General features: G+C 37.8%; 1 protein-coding gene across 1 annotated transcript; it reads right to left on the bottom strand.

Annotated features, from left to right (window-relative positions):
- Positions 1-2,935: 2,935 nt before the first annotated feature.
- LOC124138022 (sodium- and chloride-dependent glycine transporter 1-like) lies at positions 2,936-18,920 on the bottom strand. The gene is made up of 13 exons (XM_046504532.2): positions 18,710-18,920; positions 18,297-18,428; positions 14,919-15,255; positions 14,558-14,690; positions 14,317-14,451; positions 12,703-12,806; positions 10,506-10,630; positions 7,287-7,399; positions 6,713-6,844; positions 5,489-5,588; positions 5,018-5,118; positions 3,932-4,099; positions 2,936-3,070 (listed from the first exon to the last, which is right to left on the bottom strand). The coding sequence occupies exons 1-13, from the start codon at positions 18,918-18,920 to the stop codon at positions 2,936-2,938; spliced, it is 1,926 nt and encodes a 641-aa protein (XP_046360488.2).
- Between the last annotated feature and the right edge of the window lie 700 nt (positions 18,921-19,620).

Genomic DNA, 19,620 nt, shown 5'->3' on the forward strand with positions numbered 1-19,620 from the left:
TTCGGAATAAAGTCCTTCGAGATATGCTAGTTGTATGCACTGTTTTCTGTGTGACACGTATAGGGCCACCATGATCTGTCTACAGACGTCTCGGGGGCGGTCGGGTAGCCTAGTGGTTAAAGCGTTCGCTCGTCACGCCGAAGACCCGGGTTCGATTCCCGATATGGGTACAATGTGTGAAGCCCATTTCTTGTGTCCCCCGCCGTGATATTGCTGGAATATTGCTAAAAGCGGCGTAAAACCATACTCACTCACTCACTCCTCATACTACGTGCCAATATAATTTCCATCGGTTCATTTAGGATAGTTCCTTTTGTCAGTATTCTTCACACAATATTCACTTAAAGTATGATACAACTACATTTCCCTATTACCTAAAATGTGAGCTTGACCTTTGACAAATGCATTTGACATCTGATGTTGTAGGATTTGTTCAGAAACATGTAAATGTAAAGTTTACATGCCTGTAGAGGTAAGCATGTATCAGAAACTGACAGTGATATAACCTTGATTTACAAAAACTTCAATGCTGTCATTGACCTTTGACTAACCTTGTTATAACCAAAACCCTTTTAGGGTTAGATATTTACAAATTAAACGTCACTTTGGACTGGTTTATTGTGTGAACGATATAAAAGCGCTGGTTAAACTGTGTGAACCTCCGAGCCTGTGAACAAAACATACAAACATGACTCGAGGTCAACCATCAATTTGGGATTTATACATGACGTCACATAAGTTTGTAGAGAGGTGCATTTCGAGTCGAAAGGGCGCATAAGGATGAAATTTATACTTACTGCTGTTGAAAATGAAGTTTATGGAAGAGTTATGGAAAACACCCCGACGCGTGAACCCTCATATGGCACTTGCAAAATGGGAATATGACTGATTTATGAATGTATTGCTTGTGTTTGGATAATCGCAAACCAACTCGGACGATGTGGAATGGACTGGTGGGGATTGAACGGAGTGCTTTGAAACCTTTGTGTTTTGTGTTAATTTTCAACGTCAGGGTGTGTTATATTTGAGTTTGGGAATTGTCGGGTGTGCTGTCATACTTTGCTTAGCTGGTGTTTCTTGACACCGGAGATGGACCTACTGTATGACTTGATGCCAGCTTCATTTCTGTGCCCCGTCCCTCCTCATGTGCCGCCGCTTCTCGGCTTAGAATGCACGGAGAAGGTAGGTCAACTCAGAAACCGGTCAATATCGCTCAATAAATAAATTTCGTTCACCTCAGTAAATTTACAGAATTAATTTCCATGTAGTTTGTGAGTATATAACATTATAGAATTATACAAACATGAAAATTAAACAAAATCTGTTTAACCACTTTTAAAAGTCACACTGCATGACACTGACGAGACAAACATTGCAAATCCGAAAACGTCCTTTTTGAGGTATATGGGCATTGAACTAAACAAAATGGAGGATGAATTGATTCTTACCGTCGTATTTCCTCCGACAATGCGTCATTATTTGACATAGGAATTTACTGCGATCGAACGATGTTATCAAGCAACCAATTTTGTTGACTGACATTGTCAATCGAGCAACCACGCCTACCGGTATTTCCATTTTCTCAGTTTGACGTGGTGCTCGTAGCTCCAAGTGGAAGTCCTACGGAGTCTAGTATTTTATTCCCTTGTTATTAACTTTTTTTATTATTGTCTAGCACTACAATTAACCGCCAGTGACCAGAGTGATGGGATATTTCCTGCTGTGGAATGAAGTAAGAAGCAGAGTTACTTGTAAGCTCCAATGAAAGGTGGTCTACCTTTGATTACTGATGGTCTATAGCCTCGTTTTAATTATTTAGACGCAATCTATTGTATACTGATGGGGTTCCTAATTTCGATCTGGTTTGTGACACAGTGATTAGTGTATGAACACCTTATATTATCACTGGTGTCATCACTTGATGATTTTCACTAGTCAATTCATAAAATTTTCACCGAGACTTTGCCCTTTACGCCAAATGGTATCTGTATCGCTTGGTAATCAAGCCTGGATATACTCTTGCATTGACGTTTCTATTTACTTAATTGAATCTATTTTGAAATAGATTTCATCATGTGTGATAAGTGCTTGTACAGAATAAAAGTAAATGACAAAACTTCTAAAACTATTCCGATAACGAACGTACACAATAGTAATGGGTTTACGGCAGCCATTGGTATATGCATCGATGTGTTAACTCTCGACCGATAAGGTGACAAGTGTGTTCGTTTGTCTGTTGTTTTAACCCGATCCCGTTAGTCGCGCCATACGATGTTTTCATACACAAAGTTTGTGTGTAAGAAGGCATCCAGATTTAAGGTATCAAATGGAACTAGATAACTGATTTTGAACAATAGCAATCAAGTATCTTCAGTGTCATGGTGAAATGCTAATTGTATGTTATGTTATCATATGGTAGTGTTTAATATTTTAACATTGTATAGTACATGAAGTGACGTATGGTTGTGTTTTTATGTTTACAATCAAGTCAGAAGAAATTACTACAAAAGAGAGAACTGTTGAATTCAATTATTAAATGTTTCCCTTAGATATTAGACAGTGCATGTTGTTCTATGCATGCCATCTTGTGTATGTATTAATGCATGTTGCTGTTCTAAAGTAAAGACATGGGCCCCGTTCCACAAAGCGATCGTAGCGCTTAGACGATCGTAACTCCCCTACTTTAACATTGGCTCACGACTGTCGTAGGGCTACGATCGCTTTGTGGAACGTGGCCATGGTCTCATATTACCTGTATATTGTCGTTGTATCAAACATTCGGCTGGGGCAACATGAAACAATGAACTTTCGCTCCAATTATTAGAATAGCATGACCGTCCATGTTTACAACCAAGACATTAAGATACAACATGGAGGCAGAACAACAAAGATATATTATGCAAATATGAGTCAAGGTTCGATAACAGTCAGGATTCTATTTGGTCTCCCTACAGGGGATAAGAGACGTCAACGGCAACACAAACTCGTGATTGTCCGTCCGGTAATCGGGCTGGTAATCTTTCAGAGCAGGTTTCCAATCCTTTGAAGGTCGTAGTGTCTGGTAGAACCTCTGCAATTACATGAACAAAAACGATGGACTTGGGAACTGCAATAAGTGCTTTAAATTACCCATTGCTTACTTTGTTACGTTTGGTGTTTGCTGTGCAGAGTTACACCCCTTGATCTGATCCTATCACCTTGAGTGTCAATTCCTTAGTCACCCTGATAACAGTAATAGGTTTGTCAGAACCACACCTAGCGCAGGGACAAATTTACAAGGCCTCAAAATATTTTGGCTTTCTTCCCACCTTGAGATGATACAGTGTGATAAGATTGATTTTAACATTTCCATCATTATTCCTCACAAATACTGACAAGTTCAAGAAAATTCAACTTGTTGCTTAGTGTAGAAAAATGTGTAGTAAGTTTCTGAAAGAAAGGAAAAGCTCTTACAAATATCTGCCAAACATTCATCTCATTATTCCTATCTTATTGCACGTAAACACTGACAGTAATCATTGGTGGTTCTGCCATAGTTTATTTTTGTTATCAGCTAGAATTGATCTCAAGTGTACATGTACTTCGAACATTACCTAGGGCAGTAATGATAATACCATACTTGTATACTGCCTTAGCAAAAGCTCTTTAAGCCACTAGTTCTCAAGAAAGATGTCTGAAGTTTTTGAATGAAAATGATCGACCAAGCTTTAAACTGTTAAACAACATGAGGCTTGGCAACTGACAAACTATGTTGTCAAGTACAAAATGCATCCCAAACTACAAATGCAGGGTATTCACACGTTTTCAACACACATCTTAATCCCCAATATTACCATACCTAACCCTCAGCAAGGGAGATTATGGGTAAAACAAATTATAATTTCAGTGTTGTAGATTGTGAGGCACAAATAATGGTACAATATTAACTGACCTGCCATAATGTCCCTTTTGCCTTACTGAGCTCCCATACCATAACTACAGGTATAGGGAAGATGGGTAGCATGGACAGCAGGAACCCCATGCCCCGCGCTGCAGTAGGGTACGTGTACCCGTTGTATGTGGGCATCTGGTAACCAGTCACAGTCGCAACAAATACCATCTGTGGATTAGAATAGAAGACTACTGATATCCGTAATTCTACCATGCATTTTGTTGGTTGGTTGGTTTGTTGTTTAACGCCGCACTCAGCAATATTCCAGCTGCATGACGGCAGTCTGTAAATAATCGAGTCTGGACCAGACAATCCAGATATTAATATCATGAGCATCGATCCACGCAATTGAGATCGATGACATGCATCGACCAAGTAAGCGAGCCTGACCACCCGATCCCGTTAGTCGCCTTTTACGACAAGCATAGTCGCCTTTTACGGCAAGCATGGTCATGAATTTGGAAATTACTCTGATTGGTCAATCAGAGGCTATTAAATCACAATAAACCCCCTCTGATTGAAACAGCTGGTTTGACGGCCGCATCACCGTGGAAGCTAATATTCATAGAATAGTACTATTTTCAGTCATTGTCGGAAGGCATATTTAAATATTTATATCTACAATTACAGGTTACAAATTGCACAGATGCGGTTACTACAATATTTAAAGGATGTTTTGCAATATTTCGTGCAGAAAACACGATAGAAATCTACAAAGGGAATATATTTACGTTTTGGAGACAACAGAGAGGTTGGAATTTTGGCGCTTTTTTTATATACGACGTCATATCTTTTGCGTCACAATGAGCGATATGACGTCATAATGGTGACGTGCAGTGAAGAACGAAAGCCTTGCAAAGCTTGCTTAGTTTTCGTGAGGGATGCCCACCTCATGTTAGCTTACCAAGTTGCTGTGCTTATATGCTTTCAGTGCCTGTCATATGTTCGAGTGCGCGTTCGGTTCAAAATTCAATTTAGCGCGGTTAAATCTACAGGTAACCTAGCTCTAAACACAGCATATTTATCTCCTTATTGTAGTAATCTGTTTACCCTAGTCAGGGACGAATACCATCGAGAAAGTCTTACCAACAGGATGACAGGGTTAGAGATACACCAGCAGAAACGCAAAATGACACCCGGTTGTCTTCCAAGCATCAGCTCTATGTCACGGCCAAAACGCTGTACGCCTGGGAAACATTAACTATATGTCAGCAACCTTGTTTGCACAAAATATCCAGCCATGCACGTGACTTGACTTTCTATAGCTTCTTGTGAAAAGGCATCCATATATTTTAACAAAACATGCATAAAGCAAATCCTCAAAAGTTCAAAATATGACGTTTGGGATTAACGACTTAATATAATGGCAAGTGAACTTGGACATGCTTGCATGATGCAGCTATATATTCCTGATAGGCAATTGTATTGATTCTTTTCCTTTTGAGAAGTGTTAATGTGCGGCGCCAAAACATGTCATGCGTTATGTAACATGTCATTATTTACAAGAAACTATATCCTCTTAATAGTTGAAATTAGCTCATAGTTCATTAACCTTACCATATATCCAGCCTACGATGACAGATTCGAGAAGACCAGTAATGACCAAACAAAAGGCGGTAGTGAACCAATCCATTAACTGGAAGATGTAGATACCGCCCTGGAAATGCAGTCAGATTCATTCGATTCAAAGAATTATTGGAAGGCTGAAGATCGGAAAAAAGTCTAAAGCAGAACATTACATAAAGATCAACTTATATTATAACGACAATGTACGATATGCACAATGAACACAATTGTGAACACATAAGCAAGTTTACACTAAATATATTAACCCTATTATGAACAGAACAAGGCCGAACATCCCCATTCATTAGCACAATTTCACAATCCTGCATACAAACTGGCTTCTGTAGTCAGCAAAAAATACGTTTGCAATTTACATTTGTCCTTTAACAACTGGTTGCCATCGAGCCACTTGTTTGTACTTAAACTACAATGAAAGGTTTGTCATCGCTTGTGAAGAAGTTGAAAAGCATTCCTGCAGCAAACGACAGCAAGTTAAGCTTCCATACCTTCAACGGTATATATCCTGATAACCAAACGTTCAGGTAAGTTTATGCATTATATCATAGTCAAAATATTATTTGGCGGCTCAACAAGTATACCGTGTATGAAACATGTTTGTCATTCTCTGCTGACGGAGGACACACTCACTACTGAGAGCAGTCACAGTGTATCATTTCATTTTTTTATCGTTATAATTCGTGGTGTTAATTTACAAGCCGTGTACAAAAAATAAAAGAGACTTGTGAAATCGCTCCATGTGTTTCATGTTAAGATATGTGCATAAACATTCAGAGAGACAAAAGAAATCCCACAAGGGTGATGACATCCTGGCAGTCAACTTTCCCTTTATCGCCTGCAATACTCCAGCAGCTCCAACCTTTGTTGTCTACATTTTACAACATTTGAAGAACAATCGAGCAAGTTCTTTCGACGAAGATTTCAATAGGCTAGGTACGACTTCTTGTGTGACTTTGCCTCTTTTGTATGTAAGTAAACACTTCTAATTAGGTTGTGCAAACGCTGCCGAGTAATACTCTTTCATAAATGTATACTTGTTCCGTTATATGGCGATCTGGAATGACTGAACAGTGTTTCACTTAGTATCGTTGATTTTATGAATCATGAACAATGCATTTTACATACATCACGTGTTTTTGATTATTGTGAAAAAATATATATTTGTGGTTGAGCCAAGCTGAAACCTTTGGTACATGCATTTAGCGTCAATGGCAACCCTAGGAGGAAGTAGAGAATGGTCACTCCTCCAGTTACAAACGTCCTGTAACGCTGCAGCTTGTCTGGGAAGGCGTCGACTATCCCCGCCACAAGGTTTTCAAACATCCCAAACTGAAATTACGAGAAGACATTGCCTTTGCGTTGTTTGATAAGCTCACCTATTCGCGAAGACCTGACATCACCAATAATTGATAGTGATTCATAAACACATGTTATGATATAGTTGGAATCGCACAACGGACGGAGATATCGTAAGATTACGGGAATGGACATGTAGCATTTATTATCATTGATATGATATGATGGAACGTCTATGCGATGCCTGGAATATAGCATGCAATGTCAATCATTACCTCTCATATCGCTGTGTCAGAGAGGTATTACCATTACATGACATGTTTTGGTATTACATTATATAGACAAAATAACATTTCATCAAAGCTAGACTAAATTAGATAGTAATTAACGTTGTATGTATGATTGTTACTTTTTAACATTAACAATTTTGAAGTTTCTGCGCATATTTTTGGCATAATGTAAATTTAATATTGACCTGACTGTCCAGGCCAAGCGTGAAGAGCATGAGGAAAAAGAGCACGGCCCACAGCTGGGGTAGAGGCATTTTTGTGATGGCTTCTGGGTAGGCAACTAATGCTAGACCCGGGCCTGAAACATTCAAATATAATGTCAAAACGAAAATGTGTCTTTCACTCGAAAATATTCTCATTGGCAACCCGCAAAGTACTATTCCTATATGACCAGGTGATGTTTCCAAATACAATGTTTGTACTCGTTTGGCCTATGGTATGTTCATAACAATATTGGTTGTCTCAATAATCAATTTGGTTTGCAGTGAATATAAATCATGTCCTATTGTGTCAGAGTGAGTGAGTGAGTTTGGTTTTACGCCGCTTTTAGCAATATTCCAGCAATATCACGGCGGGGGACACCAGAAATGGGCTTCACACATTGTACCCATGTCGGAAATCGAACCCGGGTCCTCGGCGTGACGAGCGAACGCTTTAACCACTAGGCTACCCGACCGCCCCTTATTGTGTCAGAACATTAATACGCAACATATAAACAATAAAACAATGAGTACACAATGAGCAGACTACCTGCATGACATGAACACAACAATGATTGTTGTGTCCAGCTTTGACATGCAGGAGGTGGGCAGAGTTCCAGCTCAACCGCCAGGCGCTTCCTTCGAGTGACAAGTGAAATGTGAAGTTAATTCTTATAAATCACAACATGTGATACAGGGAGAATATACATGTATATTAATATGTAAATATTCAGTGAGAATGCGTAGATAGTAATAACAATAGTAATATTAATAGTATAAGATATATACATAGTATGTGTGAGCATATACAGACATACAAATATATACTAGTAACATTAATTGTACACTTTAATTGATGTATTGATATACTTGAACATGGTTATAAGGGTTTACCTATGTTGTAAGGACATGATATTTATTCTTCAATTGAAGGACATTTGCAATAGTATATGGAAGATTCTGAGGACATTTAAGTTAGGTCAATATAACTTGAAATGTAACTCGTCGCCTATTCCAAGATTACATAATGAACAGAGTCTATTTTCTCCATGTACACTGTGCCATCGACCATTTTCATAGGGACATAATGATTACCTAATCTATATCTAATCGATTTATACATAATCTTAGGTTTACAAGCAGTGATAATAGGTATGGTTCAATTATTTATAACTGCTTGAGCATAAAATAATAAAAACCTTTTGAAGAGGAGATCATCTCTCGTCTCCAGCCTTGATAATATTGATCTTTCAGAGTTGTTTTCATACTTCAACCATGAAATTGAACCCCGCGGTCTCCAGTGTAGTGTTCATACGAGTTAAAAGTAGGAAGTTATAGTTAGTGTTACATTGATTCATCATATACATGAGCCCATAAACAGTATGCATCGGTTTTCTTGGTGATAGTACACTTTAACGCCAATATCAAATCATTCCAGTTTTAATGTTAATTTCTAGTGGGTATCTTCCAAGTTCACCAGAAACCATAAAGCTTGAAGTTGATTGCTTAATTTTATATATACGCTTGCAAAATTCCAGAAGACGTTTTTCAATCGTAACAGACTTTTCAAAGTCCCACACTTCAGAGGCATATCATAATATTGGTTAAATGTAAAACAAATGTAATTGACAGTCGACGGACATTTCCTTCTGTTGAATCTTTGTAAAAACGACAAATATGGCTCTGGGGGCTTGCTCGCAAAGGCGCTTTTGTGTCTTACAAAACCGATCACGACATGTAAAACATTTCCCCAAATATACAAAGCTTTTGACAATATCTAGTGCAGAACCCTGTAGAATAAATCTATTTTTCTTTTTTGGACAAACGTTTTGAAAAAAATGAGTACTTTTGGGTGCCAAAGATTTATCTTAAGTTTCCAGAGATTGCAACAATCACTAGAAACATTTCATTAGTTGTGAAGATACTTATCCATTTCTGCCATTAGTACTGTGTCTTCTGCATATAATAATACGAGAAGCTTTAGAAATATATGTAAATCAAACTCCATTTAATCACTAACACATTTCAAAACAGTGACACCATTTTGTGAAAAGTACTGCTCAAGATCATTCAAGTACAACGCATATAGGAAAGGTGACAGATTTTCACCCTGTCTAACACCGATTTTGCAGTCAAAGAGTGACTATATGTTTCAATTACTGGACACACACGATTTAATACTTTGATACATAATCAATCAAACTCCCACAAATTCCTTTACTAGCTATTAACTTTGACGACAGGCCTAATCTCCATACAGTATAAAATAATTTTTGCGAATCAACAAAAACACAAAATAGCGTTTTCTTAAAGTCAGAACAAATATCATTGAGAGTAATTAATGTACACAGTTTATCTACATACATCATATGTCTTCCTTTCCTAGTTGCATGATCATCAATATACACACGTTTTATCAGTGTTCGATAAAAAAAAATCAAACTACAATGTACATCTGAAAAGATTGGATCATAATCATTTAACGATGAGATATTTGAAAAGCAGTACCACTTTAGAAGTTGAAACTAGGTATCCACAACACTAGCCCCTTAACAGGTGAGCCTGCTCTTGTCAAGTATATTACCAGCGCTGGATTGTCTGGTCCATACTCAATTATTTACAGACCGCCGTCATATAGCTGGAATATTGCTTAGTGCGGCGTTAAACAAGAAACAAACAAGACAAAAAAAGTGAGCGTGGCTCACTTATACCCACGACGCGCCTAGTGTGTCAGTAGTTTCAAATTAAATAGCTAGGATATCAGTTGTATCAGTTTGAACCCATAATAATATTTGTCTCTGTGTCCATTGTTTCCACTGGTATGATGTTGTCTATCATGCCATTCATACAGTTGCATGTAGATGTACATATTATAATTGCTCATTTAACGCTTGCGAATAAAAAGCTGTTGGATGGGGACGAAGCACAAAACACAATGAAGACGGGGACCATTGACTTACCAGCAATGTAATGGTTGGGTAACATTAGACTGATTAACGAGGAGGCACAGTCAAATATTAGATTGTAGTTGACACAAACCTAAATTACAGCATATAAAACAAATAAATGGTGCAAGTGTCACACTGTGACAAAAGTAAAAGCATCACTATTAACATTTGCACCCACTGTAATAATGGATCAGATGTATCATACCATCGCAACATTAGAACTTTTGTTGTAACTGACTAATGGTTATTTACTAACCTTCTGTAGCCACATCAGTGACGCTAACGTTGGCCTCTTTCGCCAGGAATCCAACCACGGAGAAGATAACGAAGCCACTGTAGAAGCTGGTCAGACCGTCAGCAAGAGTTACTATGATGGCATCCCTGAGAAGAGTTATGTTAGCATCTATTCTACAATATACTGTTTATGGTGATATTTCATGCTCATTAATACATAACATCTTTACACTTAAATGTGTGCAAATATCATGTCAAAACAGAGATTTAATTAACTTTTACACCAATCTATACTCTTATACATTGCGTATTTAACATTTGTTGTTTTACTTCTCATCTGATGATGACCTTTAGATAACTCTAAACTTCATGTATTTCAATGTTTAATATTTACACAACTGTATATATATCCATGGAAAAGGTCTCGATATAATTTCATGCATTTATTATCATTTCCTGCATCATCTTACAAACATAAAGCAGAATTAAACTTGAACATCGAGTGGTCGTGCCGTGGGTTCCCAGCATCAGCCTCTGGTATGTCTGTGTCTGGTCGCGGTGTAAATCAACATTAACTGGTTTTATTTGACATTCAAATATAAAGTATTGTGTTGAATCTGACGAGTGCCGTCGGTCTATATTAACTGCAGAACACGTGTCACGAATTCACCTATTGCAACTGTATCGGAATGCAATTAGTTTTGGACCATCATTTATAGACATGATGACAAAACGTCATCAATATCCCCAGCAATGGAAAATACTTGTCGTGAATTAATATACACCTCGTCAAAAGTCTCGCACCACCAAGATGTTTTGATAATCAGAAAACCATGGGTAAGGAGAACCTGGAAAGCCAAAACAAAAGCAATCAAAAGTGTTACCTAATGTCAAATAAGATGTTAATTTTATTCATAAAAAGAAAAATGAGCCTTTGCAAAGAACAAATAGCACCTTTATGAAGACAAGATGTGTGACAAGTGCATGGTTATCAAAATAAGGCACAACAAAACCAGTATGGTATTGTGGTACCTAAGCATTTAATGTCCCATGAACTGTGACCCATCGGCTAATCGGTCCCATATGTATTAGGGTGAAAGGAGTGGACGTCTTACACGTCTTCTGGCCTTTAATCCTGCTGTGTTCAGTTGAAGTTTGCCGTCAAGCCATTAAGTCTGACGTACAATGACCTTGACCCCACTGGCACTGGTCTTTCGTGGATGTCCTCATCTCAGCAAGTATATCACATGTCCAGTCAATACGTGTTTTCAGATGAGTCGACTGATTACAGTATGATCAATGTTAAACACGGTGGTAATAGCCCGACATGTCAGTTTGGTGCATGCCAATGATATGCCATCTTTGATTTATTTTCTGGGACAGTACGCTAAGGCATTTTAGTTACAATCGTTCCAAAGACAGATTTTCAAATAGGTAGAACTTTCATTCAAAATATATAGCAGTAAAGACGCGTGAACTTTCTGTCATCAAACATAAATTTCTCTATAGAGACACCTTAGGTGTGCATATGGCTTGCATAAACTTTGGGCGGTTAAGGTTGCTACCATTCCACAGGCAGATGATGTGTCAACACAAAGTGTATTGAAAATGAACTCGCAATTACAATTCAGATTTGGTGGTGCGATACTTTAGACAAGCTGTATATGTGAAAAATGTTGCTATGGAAACTCAAAAACTATTTATATATAAAATACCAAACCACCAAAAGGCATCAGTTCACAAATGGACTATCTTTGTGCAAGTTTGGTGAAGGCATATTGAAACGTTTTAAAGAGCTGATCCGGAAACGAGCACTACCGTAAAATCCAGTCTATGTCAAAGTTGTTGCCATGGAAACACGAAAAATATAAACTAAAACAAGGTATCAGTTTACAACTTCACTTATCTGTTTGCGAAGTTTGATGAGAAAATACTGTACGGTTTTGAAGATCTGCTCCGGAAACGAGCACAACTGCCATTTTCAGGCAAAGTCGTTGCAATGGAAACATAAAATATATTTTTAAAGTCTCAAACTATCAAAAGGCACCAGTTAACCACTAGACCTGTCAAGGTTCCAAGTGTGTTGAGGAAATAGTGTATGTTTTTCAAAGCTCTGCTCCGAAAAAGACATCTTGAAAGCACGGACGCAAAGACGGAAATGTCCGTTTTAATGCCACCTTGAAACGCGTTGCGGGGGATAATAATAACTCTGGAATCACCTGAAGCAGTTGTTGTGGAATTTGTTGTAGCTGGCCATGGTGATGACTGACCCCCAGGTTGCCCCAAGGGAGAAGAATACCTGCAGGGCTGCCTCAATCCACTCCTTTGAGAAACATCAAATAAGGCGCACATAATTGTGTATGCGTTGCATGTTGATAATTGTTTATTACGTTGAAGTTGCATGTTGATATTCATATATATGTATACATGTAACACGGCGACAATTATGTTTGCTACCCAAGGGGTGATGTGACATACAAAATCTGTACATCGCACGAGTATCGTACAATTTCAAGGTATCAGCTAGACTTATTCGTAGTAATTGGATAACCTTGAGCTCGCTGGTCACCTGAAGTGCTTAAAAAGGTCAAGCTGGACAAATTTTCCACTCATAACATTTACGTGTCCTTTTGAAGATTTATACTTTAATAATAAATGAAACAAACAAGTCCGCTGGGTAGCCAGCGGTATGGGGATTTCTGTGTTTAAGTTATCCCTTATTAGACATCTTTTCCAAAATGGGAAGGCTTGTCTGTTTGCGTTGTTGGGGGCCGGGGACTCTTTGTTTTAAAGTTGCACTGAATATGACATGATTTACTCAAACCGACATGTGTCTCACAATATATATACGAGTAAATTTATCACCATTGTCAAAACTCGACATCTGCAGATCATCTAAATTTCCACAACCGGAAGTGCATATAGCTTATTATGTTACCTGGAGGCATAAGACTTCCTGTTTTAAAGGGGTCTCGCATTACTCATGTGTTTTACCAATCCTGAACCGAAGCATTTGATTTGAATTGTGATCACAGTGGAAAGGCCCCAAGGTAAAATACTGTTATCTTCTATGAGTTGATAGTTGGCATGGATTTCACTGAAGGTAATGGTATTGCACTGGAAATGCGTGGTGGTATGTAATGATTTATGGGGCTTTCTGTTTATGCAAGTCCTTGCAGACATGTTTTCAGTCAAAAACATATATTTAGTGCCATTGTTCAGCCCCTTAGGTTCAAACTGCAATGCACTTTGGATATGTTTAGTTAGTTGTGGAATGAAACAGAAATGTGACATTTTTCGCAATAATTAATATTTTGACTTTGATCTTTCGTTTGCGCTTTGACTATGCTATTGAACCCTTTATAAATATCATGTCCTCAGACACCACAAATGCACAGAAGCTAAAACTTCAGGTATTCATTTGGTTCACCATGGACAGCCTTATCAAGTAGCCGTCATGTAAATAGGGATTATTCAAACATGTTTCTCATTATGGTATCATGTTATCTTCAAAGTTTAGTGTGGTACTCAGAAAATATTTGAATATCAATGCTCACATCGTTTGTTAACCGAACCGGTAAACGTCTGTGACCTCCCACATTAAGCTGACACGCTGTGATATAACTGGAATAATGTTAAAAGCGGCGTTAAACCCAACTCATTCACTCATTCACATCTTTTGTCATGTGGCTGTCTTTGTTGACATATCAATGTGAGGTACAGTGCCGAAACACTATTATCTAACAAGCTTTTGCAATGGATTCCTGTGTGAACGTATCATACATAAAGACATATTTCAGTGTTTAAACTACTTAACAAACGACATGACTCACCGAATAATTGGCTAGCTTTGAAAAGTCTGGGTTTATGTAAAACTTGATACCATCCACAGCACCTGGTAGAAGCAGGCCTCGAATTAGCAGAATCGTCAGCAGGATGTATGGAAGTAGTGCTGTGACATACACCACCTGCAACATGGCAATTGTGACATTAAAGCGGTTGTTCTTCATTGCAGTTACCTTTCCAAAGACGGGTGCTGATTGTCAAACCTTTATAAATCGAAGATGACAATACCTTGCCGAGAGATTTGATGCCCTTGATGAGACACAGGAATATCAACAGCCAGGACACAAAGAGACATCCTACGAGATGAGGCTGGAAGGTCCCCATGTCTTCCAAACCATCGGACTTCCGTAACACGTAGTACCTATGATGTGTGTATAAGCAAATTTTTAACTTAGTTGTGTTTAAAGAGCTATTTGATAAACTTCGCGGGTATATATGTTATACACTGCTTTTTGACATTTCATGTCAAACCTATAGTTGTGTCAAAGCGTCCATCAATGTCACGACATTAAATATATTTAGAAACGCGAATGCCATATGTGTGTTCAGATTTGTAACATCATCACATTTTTAACAATATGGTACTTACTGCCAAAATTCCTCGGCTGCTGTTTTGTCACCACATCCAGTCCTGGATACATTTCTGAAAGACATGTTGCCTATGGAAGACCTTAGAAGTACAGTAACATTATCAGAGATATAGCCAGCGTCGGAGCTCGAGGCAGCGACTTGAATAGTCAAGTTCACCCCAGTGCCATTATCATGCACAGGGCCGATACATGTGTCCGTGTTCCACCAGTTGTCGCACGTGAACCAGGGTAGTGTTGGATAGAAGGAGTTGATGAAGTAGAACATGACCCAGGCTAGTACGGCCACGTAGTAGATACTTGTGATCCCAGAGACAATACAACATCCCCATCCTATCCCTGAAATGTTTAAAGTTCACTTGAAAATGGTCAGTGAAACCATGCAGTTAACAGGCTTGGTTGACAATGGATGGATAAATTTCAGTTGTTTACCGAAATTATAAACTTGTCACATTTGCCACAATCTGTAGCTGTAGATCCATGTGATAAGAATATTATAGATTTAAAGATGAGTGGTGTTTTTGCTTGGTTATGTTAAGGATTCAAAGCTTTGTATTAGACAATTCCTATAACCATTGCTGAATTGTGTCTATTTTAATGATGCCAATCAAAGGTACTTGGAACGTACACACAAGTATCATATAACCATTCGTATGAGCATGTTTAAGCATGATAACACCAGAATACGCAAGGCCTTACCTGAATGTTTTATTGTGAGTTCAGTGACGGTGAGGGGAAGGGATCCCGTGAATCCTTTATATATTTATTCATACCAACAATAAACTCCTGCAAGGTATGTCTTTTCATTTTAATTGCTGTGAGGTATACAACATCTGGGCATTTAGGCAAGAAGTTGTGATATTCAATGACTCCTATTGTGCTCTCCTCTTTTCTGATCTTTTTCTTTGAGCATATTAATCGGAATTTCTGCTCGGATGGACAAAATCAAAACAAGGGAATTTGGCCATAGTTAGCTTCAGGTTTATTGATGATCTGATATAATTCAATAATGGCCAAATTGACAATCCCTTCCAAGGATGTACCAACTGAACTACAAACCAAAGAGATCAGTGGAATGGCCTCATCAGTTTCATACATAGGTCTCGACATCAATATTCAGTGTGACAATGACTCTCGTCAAGACATGCGAAAATACTTAAAACATTTGAATAATCAACTTTCCTTTCATGTCGATCAGTATTCAATCTATCGTTTATTTGCTATTGCAGACCTCCGGCCTAAATACCGAAATGACAGATATCTGTGGCTTTTGTGCACATGCAAATATGGACAAATATCAGTTTCCATCATAAAGGTAATAACAATTGATTACATGTTTAGGCTCGAATTTCTTAGTTTAAATGCAGTGTAAATAAACTTAACAGTTTGTTTGTCCTTGGTTAGGTGTTCTATACTTACTTTACACTCATTACATATTAACAAATGTTTATACTCATTCTCCACGTCGTTCCATTTACATACTTTACACACTTTCTTCAAACCGGTCTATTTTCAGCTCTGCCCTTTTTTTTATTTCTAATGGCAACAAACCACATCTAAAATGTATCTTTTACAATTCTTCAAGTCTAAAGTAGTTAAATACATTTCAATTTAAAAATTAATTTTGAATTGACTACAGCTTCTGATATACACGAATCCCTCGATTTTTGAGTAAAGACATATGTGCATAAATTGGCTTATATTATCCACACCTTGGTTCAGCCACTCGTTCATAAAACCATGTGAACAAAGAAATTGTAAATTAGCATATGAAATCCAATAACTTTTCCGCGCTCATCATAGTAGTGCGACATATTATATCATAACTTCTCTTTACATATCTGTGGCCTGACAACATAACAAGTGTAAGTCAATATTTTATTACCCAATATGATGTTTTAATATTGACATGTAGATAAATGCTGACATGTTCATTTTTTGTGATAATTTAAAAAACCCAACACATTTCAAATCCATAGTAGTTGGTTGGTTTGTTGTTAAACGCCGCACTCAGCAATATTCCAGCTATATGACGGCGGTCTGTAAATAATCGAGTCTGGACCAGACAATACGCCTTCTTGGACAAGCATAGTCGCCTTTTACGGCAAGTATGGGTTGCTGAAGACCTATTCTAACCCGGATCTTCACGGGTCCAAATCCATAGAAGAGAATTGGAAACATCTCTGTACAGAAGAGAATTGAAAACATCTCTGTATCGAAGATTTTAGTGAATACATTTATATTAGTTGTGGATTCAGTGCTCTCTTAGCGTCAAAGGACCGCTGTAGTATAATTACTTTCCAATATAAAGGAGATGTAAATATTACCCCTAAACACTCACTGTTGTAATATACCGCTAAATTGAGATCTATAGGACCACTTTTCCTTGCCGGCTGTTCTACGAACCCCCCTTCTAAATGCTACCTTTTTAGACGTATTCATATTTACACCAAGAACTGGCAACTAACAAAAACTCTGATAACATACTAGTATTCAACTGAATCTGTAAACCCGATACGTAATCTGAACAAAACACTACATCATCTGTAAACAACAATAAATATAACTGAAGAATATCTGTCATCAACTGGATACTATGTGTATTTAAAGATTCCATATTATTAACTAATATAACTAAATGATATACAATGACAACATAATATTGGGCTCAACAAACATCCCTGTTTTAAACCCTTGGGACAAGGGAAATATTATTATCTCTAACACAAGCCTTTCACAATTCTTGAAAAAGCTGTGTACAATTCACCTTTGTTTTTTTTAAAGCTGTACACGATATAAAGCTGTGCACGCGCAGTTACTCAGAACTCCCGCAGCGCATGCTCAAGCTCTTGGTGTCTACATTTCATTTGTGTCAACTTTTGAGGTACAATAGAGTATGCCCTTATTCCGAAATTTTCAACGAATCAGAAACTGTGTGAGGACATTTCCAAATGTGACGCATCATAAACCAAAATGTCTTCGACGCAATTCCCCATTTAGCCATGCTCCATATGTTCCCGTGCCTTTTCAGGTGGACATTTAACAGGCTGCGGGTGCCACCATTATGTTTGATTGCTTGTTGTTTAACGCCGCACTCAGCAATATTCCAGCTATATGACGGCGGTCTGTAAATAATCGAATTTTGACCAGGCAATCGAGTGTAGAAAAAAATGTTTCATCGAGTAAGAAACAAGAATAAAGAGATAGGAACAGATATTGTTTAATAATATAAATGTATCATATAGATCAATCAAATGCCGAAGCAATAATTGTTTTCATGCTTGATGCAATGTTTTGGATATCCAATAACAGTAGACAGTATATAATGAAAATAGTATTGCTAAAATGTATAAACACCAGATACATCACACGTGACCAACCTTTGAAGAGAGGGCAGAGTTTCCAGGCTGACAGCGAACTTGTTCCCGAGAACTGACCCAAACAAACCTCCAAGTAAAACATCGGGATTCCAATTACAAGCAGGAAGAAGAAAAATGGAACGAGGAAAGCCCCTAAAATTAGAGAAAATATCCTTCGGTTATGTAGTCATCCTATTATAATTTTGTCAACACTGATGGATAAGAAAATTGTATATTATAAACCTCACTACCTCGATGTAGTAAATGATGTGCAATGTTTCAAGCAGGAACATTGATGTGGTGTATATGTTTTTGATGAGGGTAAATATAGTACTCGTCTTTCCTATGTTTATTTGAATAAAACAAAATCAATGTATGACAGTACTTCAAAATGAAACAGAGGGACAAAGAAGTCTAACTCAAACAGGTATTACCTCCTCCATTGCGCATGCAAAGATAGGGAAACCGCCATAGATTAGACACTCCCACTGAATATCCAATGAGGGACAAGATGAAGTCCAACTTCCGGTCCCATTGGCCTCGGTCGGGTTTCGAGTCGTTCTCTTCTTCTGGTGTAGGTTTAACGTACTCACGAGAGATCTCATTAATGAATGATGTGGTTTCTTCTTTCTGTGCATGATCCATGACCTGCTCCATTCAATATATTAAAAAGCCTATTGACAAAATGCATCAATTCACTGATTAACTGACAAAACATTAAATGTATTATACACTAATTGTAGAGAGAGAGAGAGAGAGAGAGAGAGAGAGAGAGAGAGAGAGAGAGAGAGAGAGAAAATCATGTGCATGAAATGTATAATGCTATTTTTCAGCATTAAGAGATACTTCATAATCATCTTTATGTAGCTAATTGCTGTATCTTGTAATTTCCGCCATTGACAAATGCCATGAATGAATAGATTATCAACTAAGCAATGATGCGACTCAAGGTGTTTACAATTGTGAAAATGAATTCATGTGAATAAGAAAGATATGTTAGAAGACACGGAGGTATTAAGGTTGAATAAAAGTTATTGTGAGCGATGTTACTGAGCTGGTGAGATCAGCTGATTTTGTCAAATCAAAATCGTTCAGGATTCATGTTTCTTGGGGTACTGTTTTGCTCCATCAAGGGTGGTACTGCATGTACATTAAAGCGAAAAAAACCTTTTCCAAATTTTCAGGTTGTCTCTGCCAAAAGCAGAATGCACCACCCTTCTTGTTTATATTAGTCTATCACGACTTCAGTCTTTATTAGGTATTGTACATGTGAAAACAATTGGTGATACCCTTTCGTGTCCATCGTGATGTTATTATGATGCTTAAAAACATTTAAATTGAACAC

This window comes from Haliotis rufescens, unplaced genomic scaffold (assembly GCF_023055435.1).
Source record: "Haliotis rufescens isolate VD_foot unplaced genomic scaffold, xgHalRufe1.0.p SCAF_17, whole genome shotgun sequence".
NCBI classification, from domain to species: Eukaryota; Metazoa; Mollusca; class Gastropoda; order Lepetellida; family Haliotidae; genus Haliotis; species Haliotis rufescens.